Source organism: Dermacentor albipictus, chromosome 8 (assembly GCF_038994185.2).
Source record: "Dermacentor albipictus isolate Rhodes 1998 colony chromosome 8, USDA_Dalb.pri_finalv2, whole genome shotgun sequence".
NCBI lineage: Eukaryota > Metazoa > Arthropoda > Arachnida > Ixodida > Ixodidae > Dermacentor > Dermacentor albipictus.
In genome coordinates, this window is record NC_091828.1 from 63,886,761 (window position 1) to 63,908,117 (window position 21,357).

Consider the following 21,357-nt stretch of genomic DNA (forward strand, 5'->3'; position numbering starts at 1 on the left):
GATCTGACAATGCCTGCCGAATGCACTCCAACCCAGTTTTACTCTTCTGCGAATTTGCTTCTCATGATCGGAATTTGCTATAATTGACCTAGGTAAAGGTACTCAGACTCTAGAGGCTGACTGGCGATCCTGAACTTTTGTTCTCTTGCTCGGCTATACATGATTATCATGAGGATAGCAACAGGGGCTTGTTGGTACGGCATATCTTATTTTGTTATAGCGCAAGCTTGACAAGGACAAAAGAAGGCACATCAGCGCTGTGTGTGTCTGATGTGCCTTCTTTTGTCCTTGTCAAGCTTGCGCTATAACAAAATATGATATGATTATCATTTTCTTCTGCATATTATTCTTCAACCCTACTCTTACACTCTCCCTGTTAAGGTCCTCAAACATTTGTTGTAACTCGTCCGCAGTGTTGCTGAACACGACAATGTCACCTGCAAAGTGAAGGTTGCTGAGATATTCACCGTTGATGCTTGCTCCGATGGCTTTCCAGTGCAGTGAATAGCATTGGAGAGAGTGTGTCTCCTTGTCTGACCCCTTTCTTTATAGCTATCTTCATGTTTTAATTTTGGGGAATTATGGCAGCTGTGGATTCGCTGTAGGTATTTTCCAAGGTATTTGCGTAAGCGTCCCGTACTCCTTGATCACGTAATGCCTCTAATCAGGTAATGCCTCGTAATATATGAACGCCGCACAAAGAGGCTGTTTGTACTCAGCGGGTTTATGGATTACCTTATTGATAAGATGGATGTGATCCATTGTAGCGTATCCCTTCCTGAAACCTGCCGCTTCACATGGTTGACTAATGTCCAATGTTGTCCTGATTCCATTTAACGGGGAGGTGTGTGGAAAAATACCCGCTAACGTTGGGTGGTCTTACCCTTCCATGCATCAAAACGCAAAGGTTTCTTGGAGTGACTTTCGATAGGAACCTCACATGGTCGCCTCAAGTGAAAAAAGGGAGTGTGAAGGCTTCCTCGGCGTCTCATGTATTTCGATTTTTAGCCGAATCACAGTGGGGCAGCAACTGTCGATCAATGGTGCTCCTCCATAAGGCCTACGTCAACGGAACGCAATGATATTACTTCCCGATCCTGCACAGCATGTCTCCCACAAGCAAGAGAAAACTTGAGCCAGCACGGAACAAGTGCCTTCGCGTATGTCTTGGCCTTCCGCAGGGGTCATCTCGCTCAGTAACTGTAGCAGAAGCTGGATGCCTGCCCCTTGAAGTGCTATCCTCGCAGGCGAAACTTTGGATTCACCTTCGCCACGTCATTCATACGAACACTCACTTTATAAAAGATATTTCTAGAACCCGTGCTACATCCAGCTTTCGAAAGGACGTCGGTAGCATATCTATTTTGATTCCTACTCAGGCGCCACAAATTATGCCGCGAAACAGTTCACAATCGACACTGTCCGGGCTGGAAATTCTGCCATATATCCTTGGAATCACTGCGAAAAAGAAAATTCCTCAAGCATGACTTACCAGATGGCTTTGGAAAATATGCACAGCGAATACGCAACCTCAGCGCACATTTTAACAGATGGCTCTATAAGTCCACATCGCTCATCGTGCGGACTTTTTGTTCCCTCTACAGGGCAACGATTCTCGTTTCCTCTTGAGCGAGCGGCATCATCTAGTTCAGCAGAGCTATATGGCGTTAAGGAGGCCTTTGTGTACGTAGCCGTCAAAGACACTGGCGATTTTCACGGATTCAAAAGCAGCACTACAAAGTATGTGGAACAGGCACAAGCGTTGCAAAAATCAACCTGCAGCATTTTACATTGCTTACCTTCACCACAAGGCTAAGATTGCTGGGCATTGCATCAAGTTGCAGTGGATACCTGGCTATGCCGGCATTTCGGGAAATGAAAAAGCGGATGGAGCTGCCCGAAATGGACTCCAAGACCGCAATTTCAGATGGAAATATTTTATAAAAGCCGACGCTTCAAACTTAGCAAGCACATATGCCTATCAAGAAAAACACCGTATCTGGAATCTGCCGTTTCGCGAAGAGAACTTCCTGCGTTACATTGACCCCGAAATGAGACTGCAAATTGCCCGACCACTTCGTCGACACTTAGAGACATTGTACCATCGTCTTTGGTGAACATGGCATACACGAACAATTATCTGTGCCGCAAAGTGCTTACCACTAACCCCCACTGTGATAACTGAGGCAACTTAGAGACAATTCAGCACACATTACTAGAATGTCCCACGTAGTACGACGAGACAAAATTTTTTGAGCAACAAGTGGGCATGATTTGCCACGAACCGTTGATATTACCAAGCATCTTAGGTACAATGCCCCGGCCCTTCAACACAGCGGCGGATTTTGGATTTATTGTTCAAATACCTGTCAGAAATTGGTTAATAGGAAAGCTTTAAAGATTGCACATTTCATTTACAAAAGCCTAAATTTACCCGCCATGTCACCTGTAATTATTAGCATCAGGTCCACTTGTACATTTCATATTTATTTTTACTCTCTTTTTCTCCCACTCTCCTGCGGAATCCTTTAATCCCATTCCCCATCCCTATACAGAGTAGCATGCCAGCGGTTGTATACGCCGCGGCTAAATTCTGTGTTGTTCTAATAAAGAGTCTCTATGTCTCTGTGATTCCACTGGAGCTTATCTTCGTGAATATTTTGTATAATATTGAAAGTAAGCTAATGTGCATGTATTTTTTAAATTCTTTAACGTCTTTTTTTTTGTGGATTAGTAAAATGTTTGCATTCTCCTGTGCCCTGGGACCCATGAATTCAATAGACCTGTATTATAAAGGGCCGCTTGTTTTTGAAGCAATATATCTCCTCCATCTTTGATTAAACGGAATGATAGTTCTTCTCCGGCCGCTTTTACCCATTTCATGTCAAGAAAGGCCCTCTATCTTCATCGCTAGTTCTAGAAGGAGCCTGTATAACCTGTTCATTACTGCTTTGAATAGAGGTATCCGGGCTGCTCATGGTTGACTGATCTGAAGCTTGGGAAAAAAGTAGCTACAAGGTTATTTGAGTGTAATGACTAATGAATGTGTACCAATCCTATACTTAGTAGGAAGACACGAAAAGCTTCTGTTTCTTTCTTTCATAACACCACTCTCCAGTGATGTGCTGAAAGCCGGTACTCATACCTAGCATTCGGGCTTCATAATGCTTGCTTTTTCTTGCCTTATAATAGGTTAAACACTACGTGAGAACGATTCTGCAAAATGAACGAGAGAAATGACGGATATTTACTTAACACAAACACTGTGATTACAGATGGCTTGGCAAATGTGTAACTCAAAAAACCACACATGTTCGCTCAGTAAATCTGTCACTTTAGCAGAAGTACGACATAGAAGGTTACTTTCTACGAGCAGATTGCTGCTCATGCCGCGTTCTGTGACGTTGTCCAGATAAATGCATATATGCATCCCGCATACACGATAATTTAGTGGCAGAGCCAGCAAGATTGTGTGGAATAATAGCCTTGCATCACAGGCTTAAGTCATTTTTTGATTTATGACTTACAAACTGCGTGCAATGGAAGAATGATACTTTGTATATTCATATAGATACTTGTATGGAGGAACTACACAAGGCTCAATATATAATACTCCTGGTTTTATGTTGAAACATTGCAGCGCTTAATGTTCAATAGTATTTCAAAGTGTCTTTTAACCTAAAAAGTCAGCTGTGCGCCCTAGAAAATATTTTACTTGGAACAAATGATATGAAGAAGTGGCACACACTACTTCAGATGAGTAAAAACTACATTTACCTTTTACATTCTGCGAAGCCCTCAGCACTCAGAACTTGCTGACATACCGACACATGATTGTAAGATTCACGTACTGGAACATATTTACATATTTTGCTTTGTAGGTCGATGTGCAGAGCTGGATTGCTAAGCCCTTGTAAAATTGCTACTCGCTGCTATTCTCAAGGAATAAAGAGCCGGAATTATTCGGCCACATCACAGACATTTGTACTATCAAGCAGGACAATCTTTAAAAGGACACTCATTGAGGAAGGCAAACAAGACACAAAATTACACATTCACAATGCAACGTCATGGAAACGCATTGTGGTAATTTTAGCGCAGATGCAGGTAACTCTCAAAGATAATGAACAAAAAAAAAACTGCGTGGTACCGGTGCGTCTGCTCGCGGAAATGCGCTGCATCAGTTGGCTACAAACACATCGAACACCGCCGCACACTTGTGGAGCACAACACATGGGACACATTCACACTGAAGAGATTCGTGGGCCCCATGATAAACACATAAGGTACAGACAAACGGAGCGCAACCGGCGCGCATTCAACACACCGACACGAAAACAGTTGCGGACGACACGGGTGTAACCTGTGCCGCACGAGCAATTTTACTGCCTTAGAGCGAAATTGAAAATACTTATAGCATTTTTTTCCGGTGGCAGAGATTACATTCGGAAGTAATCGTGTTCGTAATGTGCGTCTGTGAGCAGATTCCCGCTTTTCTGGTGAAGTTGCATAGCGAAGACGCATCTGCCTTTTTTCCGATTATTTGTGCAATGATGTTTCTTCACTTATGAATGCTTAGACGTTATACATGATCTCCGCTTACAACGTTTTCGGTATACGAGCAGATTTCGGTGAAAAAAATGTGAGCATTCACAGATTGCTACTAGTATATCTTACTTTTTAAGACAACATGTGTTCACATAAGTTTCATGTTACTAAACTTGATAGCGGCGAGTTGAATAAGCTGTCAAGAAAAAAAAGAATTATTACGTAAGGAAACATTCTTTTGTAATGTGCAGTTGCTGTGTGTAGGTGAAACTTTTATGTGATGAAGGTTCCTATTGTCATTACTTTCATCAGTGACTTCTACCTTGTGCTTTTTTGCGACCCTGAACAAATGCAAACAATGTTTTCATAACTATTTTAGGTGCTCCTTGCATGTATTTATAATGTGACAGCTTCAAGTGCCGCTGCAATAAGTTAACACACATCTTCTTTTGTACTGCCGAGGCCGTCACGCACAACGGTGTCCACATAACCGAAGAGCCCCCAGAAATTCAGCAGCATGGTGCATAACCTGGATGGTCGGCTCAGGTATGTGTGAATAGTACAGGTTCCCAAAAGGAGAGTATAGCAATCATTCACGGATAAGCTTACAGGCATATTCGTAACACACCTTACGAATTGGGCTAAATATATATGAAACTTTATTCAACTTGCTCCTTATTTTTCTTCTTTGACGTTATGCCCACAATATGGCGTTCTCCAGAGAAGTATATCTAACATGTCATGATACTTACTGTAATTTATTGCATCAAATGCTTGACTGCGAGTTACTTTTATCTTTGCTGTGTGCCCTATATACATAATATCACTTCTTGAAGGTTTTTCTGTTTAGAAGTTCTTTTCTGTGTTACAGCTTGTATTGAAGAATTTTTTTCTGTTTGTACTGAATGCTCATGTAAGAATACAAATTGCATGGGGAAAAATATGTCACAGGTCTAAGCGTACAGCGGTTTTGCCGTTGTTTAATAAGAATGACACAATTATGACACAACTGCCACTGGCAAATACATATTTGGTGAGGAGGAATTCCTTGGAATTTTACACGAAGGTCCGTATTCACTGTGCTGCTGTTATTACAGTAGTGAGGTGCTTTCTAGTAGGATTGAATTACTTTCTTTTCTGTTTCTTTGCAACGTATCCTCATTCGTGCAAGTGGACATTGTAGTAGTTGCAAGTCTGTCCAGTAAAATTATTTTTTCACTTCAAGTCAATACAGCAATCTCTCACTTAGTTACCTGGTAGATCTATCACTAAAGAAGCACACAATTTCTTCCATAGTGTTTAATTGTGTCCTTGCTCTGACTAAGGCGTTTGCTGGTGATTGCAGTGTTGCTCGTCAAATAAATTTCATTTCAACAGCACCTCGTAAAACACACTGTTTGGCAGTGGCCCTAATTCTACACCTTTCAAAAATTACTACTAATGTGTTAGGTTCCTTTGCATAAGTTGTTTCATCCTATGTATTTGTTGTGCACTGTGAGCTGTCTTCTATTCATTCTGCTTAGCACTGTTCAGGTCAGAATTGGTTCAATCGGCAAGCCCCAATTGGGATGCTATCAGTGAGGCTTCTGTGACTGGGCCGATAAATTGAAAGTAGAATATGCAATCTTAAACCTATTTTGACAAAAATACTTGTGCCTAGAAGAACCATCATATGCACTGCAACTCTTATGGTTTTAGGTTGGGTTGCAATATGTATTGCAAGTTTTCCGTGTTTCAGCTATACGAGACAGCCTATGTTGTCTCTGCTGAAGCCAAATCCATGGTTTGTTTGCATTCTTGTTTTTGTTGTGGTACACTTACACTTCTTTAGTGCTTAAGCACTGTAGCCTTGCGAGAGCTGGAGTATTGTGGCAATGTCGAAGCTTGTTTGCACCTATACAGTATACGAACACACGCCTATCGCCGTATTTGTGCGGCTCCTTAACACTAACCATATGCTCCAGGTGAAACTTGTAACGTCCCTTTGAGTTTGCAGGTCAGTTCATATATCTTCCCCGGACAAAATTTATGCAGGGAAGCGAGGGAGACCATACAAGACCACTGCTAACTGAATATTTTGATGGAACAAATAAAAATTTCATTAGCACAAGACATGTGAATATATAGTCCAGAAGTTTTTTTCAGTGGGGAGGTGCAATTTCTAGTGCAAAGGCACTGCCTAATATAGGAAACTTCCTGTGACAAACTCTAGACACATTTGCTGATATCTCTAAGCAAGCTAAGCTCGCTTGCCTGCTCACCTTTTTAAGATCACTAGTGGACTCGTCTATATACTGCCTACATTATTTTTGCTGGAAATATGTGTGCAAAATTGGCACACTAGTGAATTGGAAAAGGCATCCAGGCAAGGGATCCTTGCTAAGTTAGGGATGCCAACAAATTTGACTGCTGTGCGTCAGGAGTAGTGTAGTCTATTCCTTTGATCATCTTCATATTTGGTCAAATGTACATGGGGCAGATTGGCTGGTCCCTCAACACGCACCCAAGAGAGCAGCATTATTAATTCAAGGGGTAAGTATACTATTGTCACTTGGTGATGCTCTGACACGAGTGATGCTGCACCCCAGATTTCTATAACTCATCTGGTCTGTTCACTTGCGGCAACCGATTGACCAACAGAATCAGTGAGAAATACCAGATTATCATTCCATGACAAATAGGAATACTCTCTGGATGACATCGACTAGCAATAATTCCGTGCTCATTTATTCTGTTTTATTATGCACACATGGTTACACTTTTTGTATTATTGTATTGCAACTTGCGCTCTCTTTTTGAGAGAACTCTGCTGTAGAAGAGCATATGCATTGTAAATATTTTCTTTATTCCTTCCAGCAAAATAAATGTGGAATTGATAGCTTTTCTGTCATCTGGTCTCCCTTCCGTCCATTATCTCGCACTCAAATGTTAAACATGCAATGTCACCAACTTTCTCGCTACTTTTCAGTCAGTGCTGATAAACTCGAAATATTTCTTTGAGCTAGAACATTTTGCCATTTACGTCACTTACGGTATAAGCACAATGTACTACCCTTCTGTCTTCCCATAAAGCATGCTCGAACGTATTTACTTTCTATTGACGGTTTATGTAATGATAGCCTCATAGCACAAGCCAAGTGGTGTAGAGGTAAAACCTGTATTTTGGCTCTCACCAATTACATGGAGGGTGGTCAGGGGCGAGTACTAAGAGAGGTTTTCGGGTTGGCTAGCACAAACTTTACTTCTTTCTGCCCTTAACATATCTGAAATACTCTACGTCGGCTCAAAGAAACTTCTATTGCTTTTATTCACTTTAAAGATGTCTTTCACACAAACGTAAGGCATACAATTTTCGTGTAGCACCTTCAGTTTTCCAGCTAGCGTACCTGCTCTTCCAGGTTACATTTGTCGCAAATTTAGGCAGACTTCATTTTGTTACTCGTGCTTAATAACAGAAAACTGGTAATGGGTTAACTTTATTACATGGAAACAAGTTTTATTGATGTCATGAAGAATGTGTAATGAGGCGTACAATTGCTTGTATATTTCAGGCTGTACTGTGTCTCTGAGAAGCATCACAGGATGCAACTGTCTGTTTACTGGCCGTGGCTTCCACACAACTTCCAGGTTCCATTGCCACTCAGCAATGGGAGGCAGCGCTATCCAGGTCCGGCTCGACGGACCAGCTCAACCCGGTCAACTGAGTGAAAAGGGCAGCTAAGGCCGCTGGACTGAGGGGATCATCCACCGCAGAGCCGATGAAGCATTCTACACTCGTGTGCTTTTTTTTTGTATGAAGCCAATTCTCTCTTTATGGGCATCAAGCTGTGAAAGCATTTAGTTGGAAATAGAAAGCTACGGAGCTCATATATAGCATACTGACTTGACAAATTAAGTAGTTGCTAGGGCAGCAGAGTACTTGCAAGGAAATTTGGCGCACCTAAATTACTTGATGCTCATATATTCAAAGCAAAATCTATTTTCATCTTGTGTACCATGTAAATGTTTGCACTGCTCTTTCGCCTCTGATATTACAACAACTTGTAATTTACAGAATAAATGTAAAATAATATTAACCTCGTAAATGTGCCTTCTGCAGCATGAAACTAATGATGCTAATGATGTATAGATAATCGATGCAAGCTAAAATTTGTCGAACACATCAGAAGGTACCAGTATGGTCCAAGGGAGACCACACCAGGATACAGAAAGCACCAGCCAAGCACACCAAACACGTCGAACACCTCGAAATTACCAGGCCAGGTACACCAAGCACACCAGTGCGGGCTCACCGTACACGCCGGCACGGTCACACCAGATACATAAGAACAGGATCACCGGGCACACAGGACGGGCACACCAGACACACCAGACCCGTGTCTGAGAACCCACTCCAGTGTAAATGATAAAAAACACGTGAACCAGTCTGGTGTATTTTTCGGCTGGGTGTATTTTCTGGTGTATTTTTCGGCAAAAGCTTATGCCATATTTCTGGGAAAATAACTAATATGTCAGTGTAACGGCACATGTAAGTCCACAAGCCTTTGTACCCCATTTTACCAAATAAAACAAAACGGATACGCAGCCAATCCCGCCGATGGTATAATTTGACCAGCGGCCGATATTGAGGAGGCTGCTGGGGCGTTACTGGTGCCTTGTTTTCACGGCACAATTATACCAGTTGGCTACGTTGACTTTATTACTGGTGTCAGTGCTATCAGCATTGCCGGCTTCAGTGAAGCACGATTTAATGCCATGCAAGAGAAAATTACAGTGTACACCACTGAGGCGAAACTGACATACAATTTTAATGCGTCGCGACGGAAAGCGCCTGTGTCCTGGCGTCAGAACATATGTCGCTGCGACAGAAAGCGGCACATTTCTAACGCCAGGCGAGAATATGTGTAGACCCGACAGGGAGTTCCCGTTGCGACGTCAGAATCGCTATTGCGATATTGCGACTTCATAAACCCTTGTTGTCGCGACAGAACGTTTCTGTTGCGACTTCTGAACTCTTGGCTGTCGCGACTCAATGTTTCTATTGAGACGTCAGAATTGCTGTCGTAACGTCAGAGTCGCTGTCACGATAGAAAGCTGTTGTTGTGACTACAGAACTCTGCATGGTTGATGCAAGAGAACATTTCTGTTGTGACTGCAGAACACTGCGCCGTTGCGACAGGAATTTATGTTGTATTTTTCAACTGGTTGGACCATATATATATATATATATATATATATATATATATATATATATATATATATATATATATATATATATATATATATATATATATATATATATATATGGAACACATGGACCGCTTGCGTTTAACAGGCAACCCTGCATCCGCACCGAAACTTGACAATTAGACGTCTGTTGCGTAGTATGTACCTTTTGAACGCCGCTATTCGAAATGACAAATAAAGCGTCAGCGTCCGAGCAGTTACAGCATCAGTAATGTTGCGTACAAACCTCAGGAGGAACTTGTAATTAATATTTTGGCACTTGTAAGAAGCGTATGTAATGCGGTCCTGTACCAAGTTTTGAGTGGTAACCCGAATGATGTCGTTTGTTTTCGCAACGTTGCCTGGTTGTTCTGAGCCTCGTCTGAGTGCTCAAATAACGGATCTGGCTTTTGGCTCAAGGTCACTTGAAGGCCACGGACAACGCGAGCTAAAAGCATTGCATTCGTGTAAAAAGAAAAGCACAGCCGGTAACGCTTATTTCGTCCGCCTAGTAAGTACCACTTGTAACTTTCGTGCCAAATACGTAGGTCTCACTTATCCTGATGGTCACGGTCTAAACGTGGGCTTTTTGAACATTTGTACCGCATAATTAGGCCTCATTTAAACGGCAGGGTTCTTCGTAAGCGTCGTTTTTTGAGCTTTTGTACCAGAGCAGAGTTTCCTGCTAAGCACACGAGCTTGATATTTCCCGGGCAAATCAACTAGGGTGCCTTCATACCGTTACTCGCTTAATAACCGTCATTATGTTAAGCTTTCCGCCTGGATACACACAGAAGTGTTATCAGGAAGATTTTACTGAGACTCTACCACGCTTTCTTAAAAAAGAAACCGAACAGTAAATTAGTTTTATGAAAATATCGAACGGCCGCACGGGCTTGAGCATGCAGCAGACCATGAGAAAGAGGTTAAGTGATGCCGTTTACTAGGCGGGTGAAAGAAGTTCAAATTAGGAGGAAATCAATTCACTGGATAGGGAAACAAATATATATATATATATATATATATATATATATATATATATATATATATTAGTGATACCGTGAAAATACAAACCCGCTGTGGCCTTTCGCGAAGTACCCGGCCTCTATCACCCTTTCATTAGCAGGTCACTAACCAGTCAATATAGGCGTATATATATATATATATATTTATATATGCGCCTGGCAATTTTACTCACGTTTTAGCAAATTCACGGTGACAAACACAAATTGACTTCAACGTGACTTCAATGGGACGGGAACGTTAATCCTCAATATTCACTTAAAAAGGCGCAGGTTGTACTTACAAATGTGTGCCCGTATTTCAAATTATACCGGATTGATTCTGGAATTATGTTACAGGTAGGCGGCATTATATAGCATTCGAATCCTGGAGTTTGAGCCTGAATCTCTTGTTCTGTATATGATATGTGACCCAGGATCACCAGGACGGTGGGCCGGAAAACGTTCCTTGAAAAAAAAAAACAGGGCTATGAACATTTCACCAACGTTATGTGCAGGAGGAAAGCATGATCATCATTGCGACACAGTTGTCAAATAAAAAAAAATGTAGAGCGAAGGCGGAGACAATATTCTACTTTCCAAATCACATGTACCTTGCAACAATTCTCGTTTTTTCAAACTCTCACAACGTGTTAGTCAATGCTACTTCTTGGCGCAAATAAGCATTCGAAATTTAAACACGCCAAGTAATGTATGCTATGGCGCATGTAAATGGATGAAACAAAATAACGTTCAGAGCATGCGCAGTGATGACAACGATATTTCTTTGCGTACAAAATGCGTTTACATTGGGTTGCAAGCGCTAAACTAATAGTGTCCATGGCTGCTGTGGTATTTGCCAACGCTACTGCGTGAGATCTGATGGAGCTGTTAGCGGTCACCTACCACGCGCCCCCAAAACGCCGTGCCGAAGCCCGAACGTAGAAGACAACACCAACGTCTCGAACAAAAAGCGCAGTAGCCGTCTTCTGCTCTAATTTCCCCCGGAGCATGGGCTTTCGCCTCAGACGCCCAGTAAGATCGGCGCCAAGTCAACCCCAACGGCAGAATCAGCGTATCCCATCGTGCTGCAACAGCCCAGGGAGCCAACGACTTTCCGTGGATCTTAAATTGAAGACGCGGAAAACTGGCTGGAAATATATAAAAGGGTCACTGCATTCCAACACTGAAACACTTACGATAAGCTTCAGCATGTGTACTTCGCCTTAGAAGATGGCCAGGGCATGGTTAGAGAACTGGGAATCAACCCTGACGACTTGGGAACCGTTCCGCAACGGCTTCCCGCAGACGTTGGCGAGCATCCTGCGCAAGGAGCGAGCGCAAGGTCTACTGGAAACCCGCATGCTGCTGCCAAACGAAAGCATTGCGATCTTTACGGAGCAGATGGCTCGCCTCTTCCGACAAGCAGACCCAGCCGTGCCAGAAGACATAAAACTTGTCGTCCTGATGCGCGGTTTGAGGCAAAAGCCTTTCGTTGGATTGATACGCAACCCGACTAAGACCGTTGTCGAATTTATTTCCGAGGCCTCTACTATTGAGAAGACGCTCGATATGCGGACAAGGCAGTATAACCACCGACCGTTGACCATAAACTACACAAACGTTCAATCACTCGGCACCGACGACCCGTAGCAGACCCTCAGAGCGGTCGGTCGCGAGGAATCGCAGACGTGTTTCCCAAGGTCGCAACCTTAAGAGGAAGGTTTAGCTCGAGTGCTCCTATCTAAATACATGTAAAAGGAGAATTCGTTTTTCTCGGCAACCACTGCACCAAATTTGACGAGGTGTGTTGCATTTAAAAGAGGAACTTAAAATCTAGTGACTGTTCGTTTCGAATTTTCGAGTTAGGTCGTCAATTTTTTATTAAATATTGGCAAAAATCAAAAATTTTCAAAAAAACGAAACTATCAAGTTGACAACTCTGTAACTCAACCACTAAAAATCATAACACAATCCTGTGAATTGCATCTAATAGTACATCTAAAGCGGACAAAATTGATATGTTACACACGAATATAAAAAAAGTTGAATCATTGGGAAATACAACTTTTGCAAATCCGTTGTAACCAACGTAACAAATTCACGTAAGATGTAAGATGACATATTGAATTCGTTCGCTTCAAATGATCTAATGGATGCCGTTTACAGAACCATGATATCAGTTCTTGATGCAGAGCTATGAATTTGTAAACCGTCAAATATTTGAAAATCGTTTTAAGAAAATTCAAGCCGTAAATCGAAATTCCGCTTCCAACAGTCACTAGAATTTAACTTTCTCTTTCAAATGCAACAAATTTCATCAAAATCGGTCATGGGGTTATCTCATAAAAACGTTTTTGCGTTTTACATGTATTTGAATAGGCCGCGTCGGAGTTGGGCCCGAGCTAAAGCTTCCTCTTAGGTGAGCTGAATCCCCGACTTCGTCGAAGAAGAGGTTCAGCAATCGCTCGGAGTTCTTGACGTGCAACCACACCCACCGCGGTCCCAGTCGGAAGCAATCAAGTACGCTGCCTTCGTCCGCCATCAAGGTCTTCCTCTGCGCTTGTGCCAGGGCCGCATGACGCCGCGATTCCTTCGCCAGACCCCGCCACACCACCCACCTGTCGGCTAGCGAAACACCCCGGAGATTACAGACGTTTGGCGTGCCCCCAAATACGGTCGGGCCGCATATAGCGCTGGTGCCCGTACCGCAAAATGGGACTACGAGGATTCGCAGTGAACTATCCGCGCCCGCAGCGAGGGAAGCGCCCTCGTAACATCGCCGACTACCTCACCACCACTCAGTGGAGCCTTCGACGGCAGTCCCATTCACCGCCGCCAGGACGCTACCTGTCGCCGCAACGCTCACATTACACTGGCCCCGCCCGGGACCTGTCCGTATGCCCCTATCCGGAAAACTAAAAGCAGCAGTCGATGTGGTTACGGTTGTTCTACTTCGATATGACGAAGACCATCAGCCGCCGAAGATGACGGTCCACGATCCATTTCGACGATGCAGCAGCGACACACCGTCATCCCGACGAAGCCTGGGAGCTAACAATACGCCGACAAAGCACGAGTTAACAAAGCGAGTTATCGCAGCCGTGATCTGACGACATGGCTTAAATGCACCTGAGGACAGAGAACGAAACACCTCGACGTGCTTCTCCACGGCAACACAGTGACCGCCTTAGTGGACAAAGGAGCCCATTACTCCGTCATCATTGGATTATTCACAGCTAACTTGAAGAGTGCCAATACTACGTGGGACGGCCCTCATATTCTTACAGCTGGAGGACATCGCATAACATCAACTGGAACCTGCACGGCAATAATTACAGTCAATGAACGAACCTACCCTGCCACGTCCATTGTCTTCCAACAGCGCTGATGAGACTTGATTCTCGGCATAGACTTCCTGAACCAACACGGCGCAATCATCGACCTAAGGCTGGAGTCGATAACACTGTCCGCAGACCAAGCCCTACCGACGGAGAGACCTCACAGTCTGCGTGCCTTGAGTGTACTTGAGGACCAAGTCAGCCTCCTGCCTCGCACCATCGTTGTCATTTTCGTCGGCAACCAAAGACCCGGAAAGTAGAAGGCGTCATCGAAGGACGGAATCCTGCGTGTCTGTGTCGATTAGCGTCGGCTGTACAAGATGACGAAAGAAGACGTATACCCCTTCCCAAGCATAGAGGACGCATTGGATCGGCGCTACAACGATAAATTCTTATGGTCTGCGGATATCAAGTATGGCTGCTAGGAAATTGAAATCGACGAGAAATGTCGCGAAAAGACCGCCTTCGTCACGCCAGGCGCCCTCTACCGATTCAAGATAATGCCATTCGAGCTGTGCTCGGCGCCAGCAACGTTCCAGGGCATGATGGACATGGTGTTAGGAGGAGTAATGTGGCAGAACTGGGGTCATATAACGTAAAACTATTCTAATATGTTTTTATTCAAATCTCCTGACGTCAAATTCGCTTAACCGCCGACGCAAGCATCAGGCGTTCACCCACAGGGTTGTCTCAGCTGACCAGTCAAACACTCTCCTCGTTCATAGGAGGTAAAGTTTCTTTGCTTGAAAAACGAATAACATTGCCTAAAATGAGCGGCTTGTCTTATCTAACTGGATCGCAAGAGGCGAGGAGCACGCGCAAGTGGAGATGGATTCGATGGGGCCGAGCCAGTGCACTGAAAATCGATAACCGGATGAAGAGGGTGTTGCTGGCGCATGTGACAACCTCTTTAAGGTTGTCATTTATATTTGCGCATGCATCACCGTCAGTGGTGCTTAGGGCATTTCTGCTGAGCTATTTGGAAACTCAGATGTCTTTCTTAAGAAAAAATCGATTACGTGTTGTCGTCTTATCTGAAAGCTACAGTAATCTGCATCATAAATAATTATTTGTTGTCAACTCAAGTCATTACTTCTGATGTGTTTGATGCACTTCATTGCGATGAAGTTGAAAGTATTATAAGAGTTCCAGCGAGAGTTTCGGACACTTCGAAGACCATAATTGACATGCCTAATTTCAATGCTCAGGAATCTTTTTCTGGTGCAATAACCGCAATTCTTAATTATCAGATGTCTGTCTCTTCCTTTGTACCAAATCAGGCAGCTCGACTTACCATAATTAAGCTAATTAAAGTGTAGAGTAAGATTGACGATGGAAGCCTATGCAGATGTAGAAGCAGATGACGTTTGTAAATCGCATGATACGCTGTTATTTCACCTACAGAATTTACAGAACAATGCTTTTCAGAACGACGTTCTGAAGAAATATAAGGATTCAACGAATCTATGGACAGTACCAGTACTCTACAGAATATTAATCCAAAAAATTATCAAATGCATGCCCCTTTCACAAAACAACATATCCAGAACTTCTTCGTGAATGCGAGTATGTGCAAAATGAGCTGGGTTGTCATATCAAAGAAGCGCAAAATCAGCTTTACCTAAACAAGTTCTGCAAAAAAGAAGCTCCAAAGAAACCTAGACCATAATTTATTACTTAGTAAGTACCAAAAGCAAAACTTCAATAATGTACCCCAATATTCACTGCGTTGATTGCACAGAAAATAATTACAAAACAAAATTATACACGTCTCTTTACATCTGCAGGAACAAACTGCTCTAATACAGAGAAAAGGACCTTATCTATAAATTAAGCTCCACCAACTCAAGCTGAGTTTTCATAGCTCCTTGTAGCAAAATTGAAAAATTCAGCTCGCTTTTTTCCTTCGCAACGCCGAGCCTTTGAAGTGTCTTGTATTGTCATTTGGCCTATTCAGGCAATATCAGCAGTCATTGATAACCACGCGCTGATAATATCAAAAGTAGACCTAACACGCGAATTTTGATTTATGGACCTAAGGTAACACGTGTCTGAGGGATATTTAAAAGCAGCGCAATTAGCGAAAATACCTAATACATACGATCTCAGTCGAATCACTTTTTCCTAAAGTCGTCGAGAAGCATATAAGCAGTAGCGTCATTCATTACGTTGACATGTGTCAAATTTACGTTTATCATAAATCTGGGTTTTTTAGAAGCCATGTAGCTTCATCTACAAGACGTTCCATGGAGAATATGGAAAATAAATTTTTCCTATTACAAATATTTTTATATCTTCTCAAGGCATATGACTCCATCAGTCATGACATTCGTTTAGCAAAGATGTATCAGTATGGTATTAGGGGATTATCGCTGCATTTATTGAGTAGTTATCTCAACCAGACAATTCATCATATTGCTGTAAATGATTTTTGTCTGATCATGGGCACATTGTTGCTGCTGTTGCCGAGGAATGAATTTTGAGTACAGTCCTACTAATGCTCTGCGAAATGCAATAGTTAGCATACATCACGCCAATGACATAACAATTTCTCCAGACTAGACAAAGCTCTCCCTAACCATGCACAGCCTGTGTGTCTATATTAAAAATGAAGAAAAGCTTTTGTACAAAAATGAGGGACGCCACGGGTGGTTCTCTTACATAAAAATGCCAAATACCCAGTATGCAGGTACATAATAAAGAAGTAATAGTAGTAATATTTGACACAATGTGACAACACTACTTTCACACATTGCACACACAATTATAACACTAAAAAGAAAATGGGCACAGGTCACAATGTGTTCAAAATTTATGAAACACGGCAGTACATTACATATGACCGGAACTCGGCGGTTGGTCTTTCTCGATTTAAAGAAAAATATTAATTCAGCGACCATAGAAATTGAGATTGTTGAACAGCAACACTGTTGTATGCCTGTTCAATATAGCAGGGTTCTCATTAAATAAATTCATAATTGCATAATTTATTGCTCTTTTTTCATGATTTGTTCATGCACTTTCTTCAACTATGTCCGTTTTATGGAAGTCATGACGATTGTTCCTGCTTAGGAACTGACGTGGAAAAACATTATGGTGTCGCAGTATTTAACTTGACACATGCACACTGAGTGCCTAATTTTACAAAGAATGCAGAAATGTATAATTCTATGCTTTAACAGAAAAGCCGACCTATCCATCTGATCTGCACAGTTGAGCAGTTTAATTATATTCTATGTAAAGCATAAAATTTATCCTTATAACTTATAATACCCATTCTGCACACCAACACGCTAGAATTGAGACGGGAATAAACTACAATTTTATCTTTTGCCTTGTTGGCAAGAAATAACCTAAACTGTTAAGCATGTTGGGGACTTGCGACTTTAATTCTGGTGTTTACATGCCATGACCAGCTTAAGTGCCTTAAAAAAAGGACGTCTAAAAAGGAATAATTAACAAGATAAAGTAATGAGTCATTGTATTTATGGCAGTCCTGAGTAATCAATTATATTGTTCTTACAAAAAAATGACTCATTTTTTGCACTGCCTTTAATTATAAGAGAGGAGACGCATAAGTGCTCAGAATCTGTTGTTTCATGTCCCTTCGAGCTCCTCCATATTAGCCCAAGAAGAGGAGACGCTTGCGGTCATCAGCACACATATATAGATTACCAGTATTAAGAATATTATTATCATTCAAATACACTAAAAACAATAGGGGCCTAATGCATATCCTTGGGGCTGACCATATTTAACTGGGCTACTTCCAGAACGAACAAAATCGACACAAACTTATTGCAGTCGATTGCGTAGATAACTTCGGATAAGATTCTGTGCCAAAACGGCAAGTTGGGCCAGTTAGTTGGGATTCATGGTAAGGTTTGTTAAAGCGCAACACAAGACAAGAACAACAGAAGGTATCAAACGAAGAGACTGCATGGTGTCATCGTTTTTCAACTTCTGTTGTTCTTGTGTTGTGTTGCGCTGTAACAAACCTTACTAAGGTTCTGTGCTTTTCCTTCAAACCGTTCACTGCGAGCTTCTGTAGGAAATTATCGCGTTGGATTGCATCAATGGCCCTTTAAAAACTTATACATTTATATTGCAACTCTAAATAACCTTTTTCAATCTTTCTGATTGTTTGATTTTATTTCTCACTAAGGACGTTTTTCTTGACTGGCCCTTTTGAAGTCCAAATTTCTGTTCTACTACATTCTTGGCTAGTATGAAATATAATAAGTTGAATGTGCAAGTCCATTTCAGAAACGTTAGAGGGAAGTGATAGCAGAGATACTGATGTGTACTGAAGCAATTTCTTGTGTTGTACACCTCTATGAAGTTACGCGAGAAATTTTTAAGCTTTTGGTGTAGACACCAGATGACACCATTACTTTGAGAATATAGTTTAGTGGCATGGCAATTTCATACGCAACAACCTTATTCAGTGAACATTTTGTGGGATCTTTTGCGGCTGCTAACTTGCTTCCACGATATCGCAAGAGAGATGCGACTTTATCTTGAGATGTACGAGTCAAAAATAGCGCGTCCTTTGCAACATTGCGCACGTACGTTCGGCGCTCTGTTAACGGAGCACGGGGAACGAGAACTCAGCTGCCCCAACATTCACAACAAAATTTTTCAGCAAATCGCCATACCAATGACCACTACTTCACTGAAGACATGCTGCAGAAGTGTTTGTCATTTCATGGAAGATCTTCCATGTCTCGCGGCTGCTTTGGGCTGCGCTTTCGAACTTGCGTTCGAAAAACGACAACCTTGCTTATTTACTATCTATGCTTAATATTTCCTAAACCTATGTTTATTTAATGTCTGTGCTTAACCTCTTGCTAAACCTATTCAACTCTTGCAAAATCTCCAAGTCGCGTGGCTTTAGAAACTGAATTATTTTTCCGTATGTTTCATACGCTCATGGAGGCCATTTGAAATCGACGGTATTCGTGCTTTATTATGAAGAACTCTTGTTATGACAGGAAATGCGCTATTGTAAACGTGCTCTAATCTTAAAATGTACTTTGAAAAGGTGGAGATCGATTGAGCTCGCTATACACGTTTGCCCAACTTGGGCTCGCTCTGCTTGTTAGTGATCGCTGCGCATTCTCCCACTACCTTCCGCTGTTTCTGTAATCTCGTTGGTGTCAGGGCTCGTTCACACCGGCATTTGAAGGACATCACACGACGGAGCACGATTGGTAACCAAGGAGCGTCTCACAGAGATCATTGCTCGCACCACTGAGCGCTATCGGCCCGTCACCTGACTAAGATATTTGGGACTGATGCCACACACGTTTGCTCGCACCCCTACCACTGGCCTAGTTAGGCGTGTGCAGACCTATTGTTCCTGCGCCGTTGATTACTATAGTAGAATCAAGACTGCTACTGTAGTCGCGCCGTGGAGAATTTTGGCATTGAGTCAATCAACAAGAACAGTCGCTTTGAGGCCAATGTGTATACTAGGTCGCTTTGTCTCCTATCTCCTGCGAGTCGAAACCATGAACGAACCTGATGGCCTGTCGTTAGCTTAACTATTCCATTACCCTCTGCACTATCACTTTTAAATAAATGTCGCCTCAGCTGCCCCTCTGACGACTACCACAGCGCTATTGCACGTGGTGCGGAAGCTCTCACTTTCTGAAGAGAGCTTCCTTACAGAGTACAGAAAATTACTTACTTCATTATTTCTGCAGCTTCATCGCAGCCAGCGGGCTGTTTAGCGTAATAGCCAAGGAAGGTGTACGACACTACTCTCTTCGTAGGAGATGGGTCTGATATTTCGTGTGCTCTCTGTGGGAAAGAGGTAGAGGGTCATTGCGTAAATATCACTGGAGTCATGAATAGTTTCACACGATGCTGCTAGAAGTCCTTCATAATATAAATTTGGACATTACTTTTTATTTTACCACATACTCATTATCAAAGTAACTCCACTAACGACTCGTAAAACAAAATTCGATGGTATATCATATTGACCTTAAATAAAGATGGTCACAGCAAAAGAGAACAGGAAAACGGCATGGGCGGGATCTTCTAACTGGTGACTTTCTGGTTGAAAGTTACGGCCCGTGTCGTTTTGTGCTCTCTGCCTCTGTCCCCGTCTTTATTTGCGGTCAAATGATACGCAGTAAACACCAACTAGGCCAAACTGAAGTTCTGAAATCTTATGTCGCATGAGTTCCACTGAAAGTGGCGTATATTAGCCACTTTCATGTCCCTTGACTTGTTTCCAGATCGCCTAAAATTCATGCTTTCTTCACATTGACATATTTGTATAAATTGCAGTTTTTCGTCGCCTTTTTGGATAATAGATTTATGTTGTCTTGCTGATTTTCTTTTTCCTGTAATGTTTCTGGTCCATGTCGTGGAGAGCCCCTTCGGGGCACCGAGCAGTGCAGTCTACCTAGAATCGTGTTCTGCATTTTAAATAACGTCAATATTATATTGTGGCAGAAACCACCGAAAAAGAACTCCCACAGATCCGTAAAAAATAGAGGAATCAGAGGAGGTTACCAAATTGGGATTAGACCGCTTTGGCCAAAGTAACGAATCCAAATACGTCAGCCCAAGGTGATGCAGTTGCTTACCCGATCGTCGTGAAGACATTGAAGCAACGGTTGCACCGGGGGTGATGGCTCCGGCTCGGAACTGTCCTAATCATGCATGTAGAAGCAACTAGAGATTTCATGAGCACTGGAACGCTACACCAGCAAGAATCAAACAACGAGGATGGAATGGACCATACCGGGCCCGATACGTTGAGGGGGTAGCGAACCAAGCATATAGATGTGAGCCGACATATGCTACTTCCCATCATCCCCCCCCTCCTCTCCGATATTGTCAGACCGTCAAACGGTGCTAACAATACGAAAACAAAAACAAGCGTTTGGACAAAAACACGGCAAAGCGCCGGTGAAAGACCATTTGGAAAGGAACTTGGACGCCAAGAGACCATCCTCTGTGAAAGGAAGGATACCATCCAGACTGCCACCGCTACCAAATGCAGATATCTTTATACGCCTGTCAGGGCTTACCCCTATGCAAAATCCTTATAGCAGCACAGGCGCCACTACACATTGAAGCCTGAAACAATAAATTTTCTTGGGTTTCTGAAGAGTTGCAAGGACCAAAACGAAACGTGGACGATTTCATTAGCAGTTCTAACGACTGTGCAAACGTCGGCACAGCCTTGCTTTCGACAACCTGAGCGCACAGACCACGGTCAC

The 21,357-nt window shown here is 42.6% G+C and overlaps 1 protein-coding gene across 6 annotated transcripts in view; it reads right to left on the reverse strand.

The window, feature by feature from the left end:
• The window catches only part of LOC139048803 (uncharacterized), a 98,796-nt gene that overhangs the window by 25,549 nt on the left and 51,890 nt on the right, over positions 1–21,357 (reverse strand). For all 6 annotated transcript variants that reach the window (XM_070523512.1, XM_070523511.1, XM_070523509.1 and 3 more), the window contains 2 exons: positions 19,809–19,921; positions 11,081–11,243 (listed from right to left, as the gene is read on the reverse strand). In XM_070523512.1, the coding sequence (XP_070379613.1) occupies positions 11,081–11,243; positions 19,809–19,921 (276 nt within the window). The remainder of the gene's footprint in view (positions 1–11,080; positions 11,244–19,808; positions 19,922–21,357) is intronic.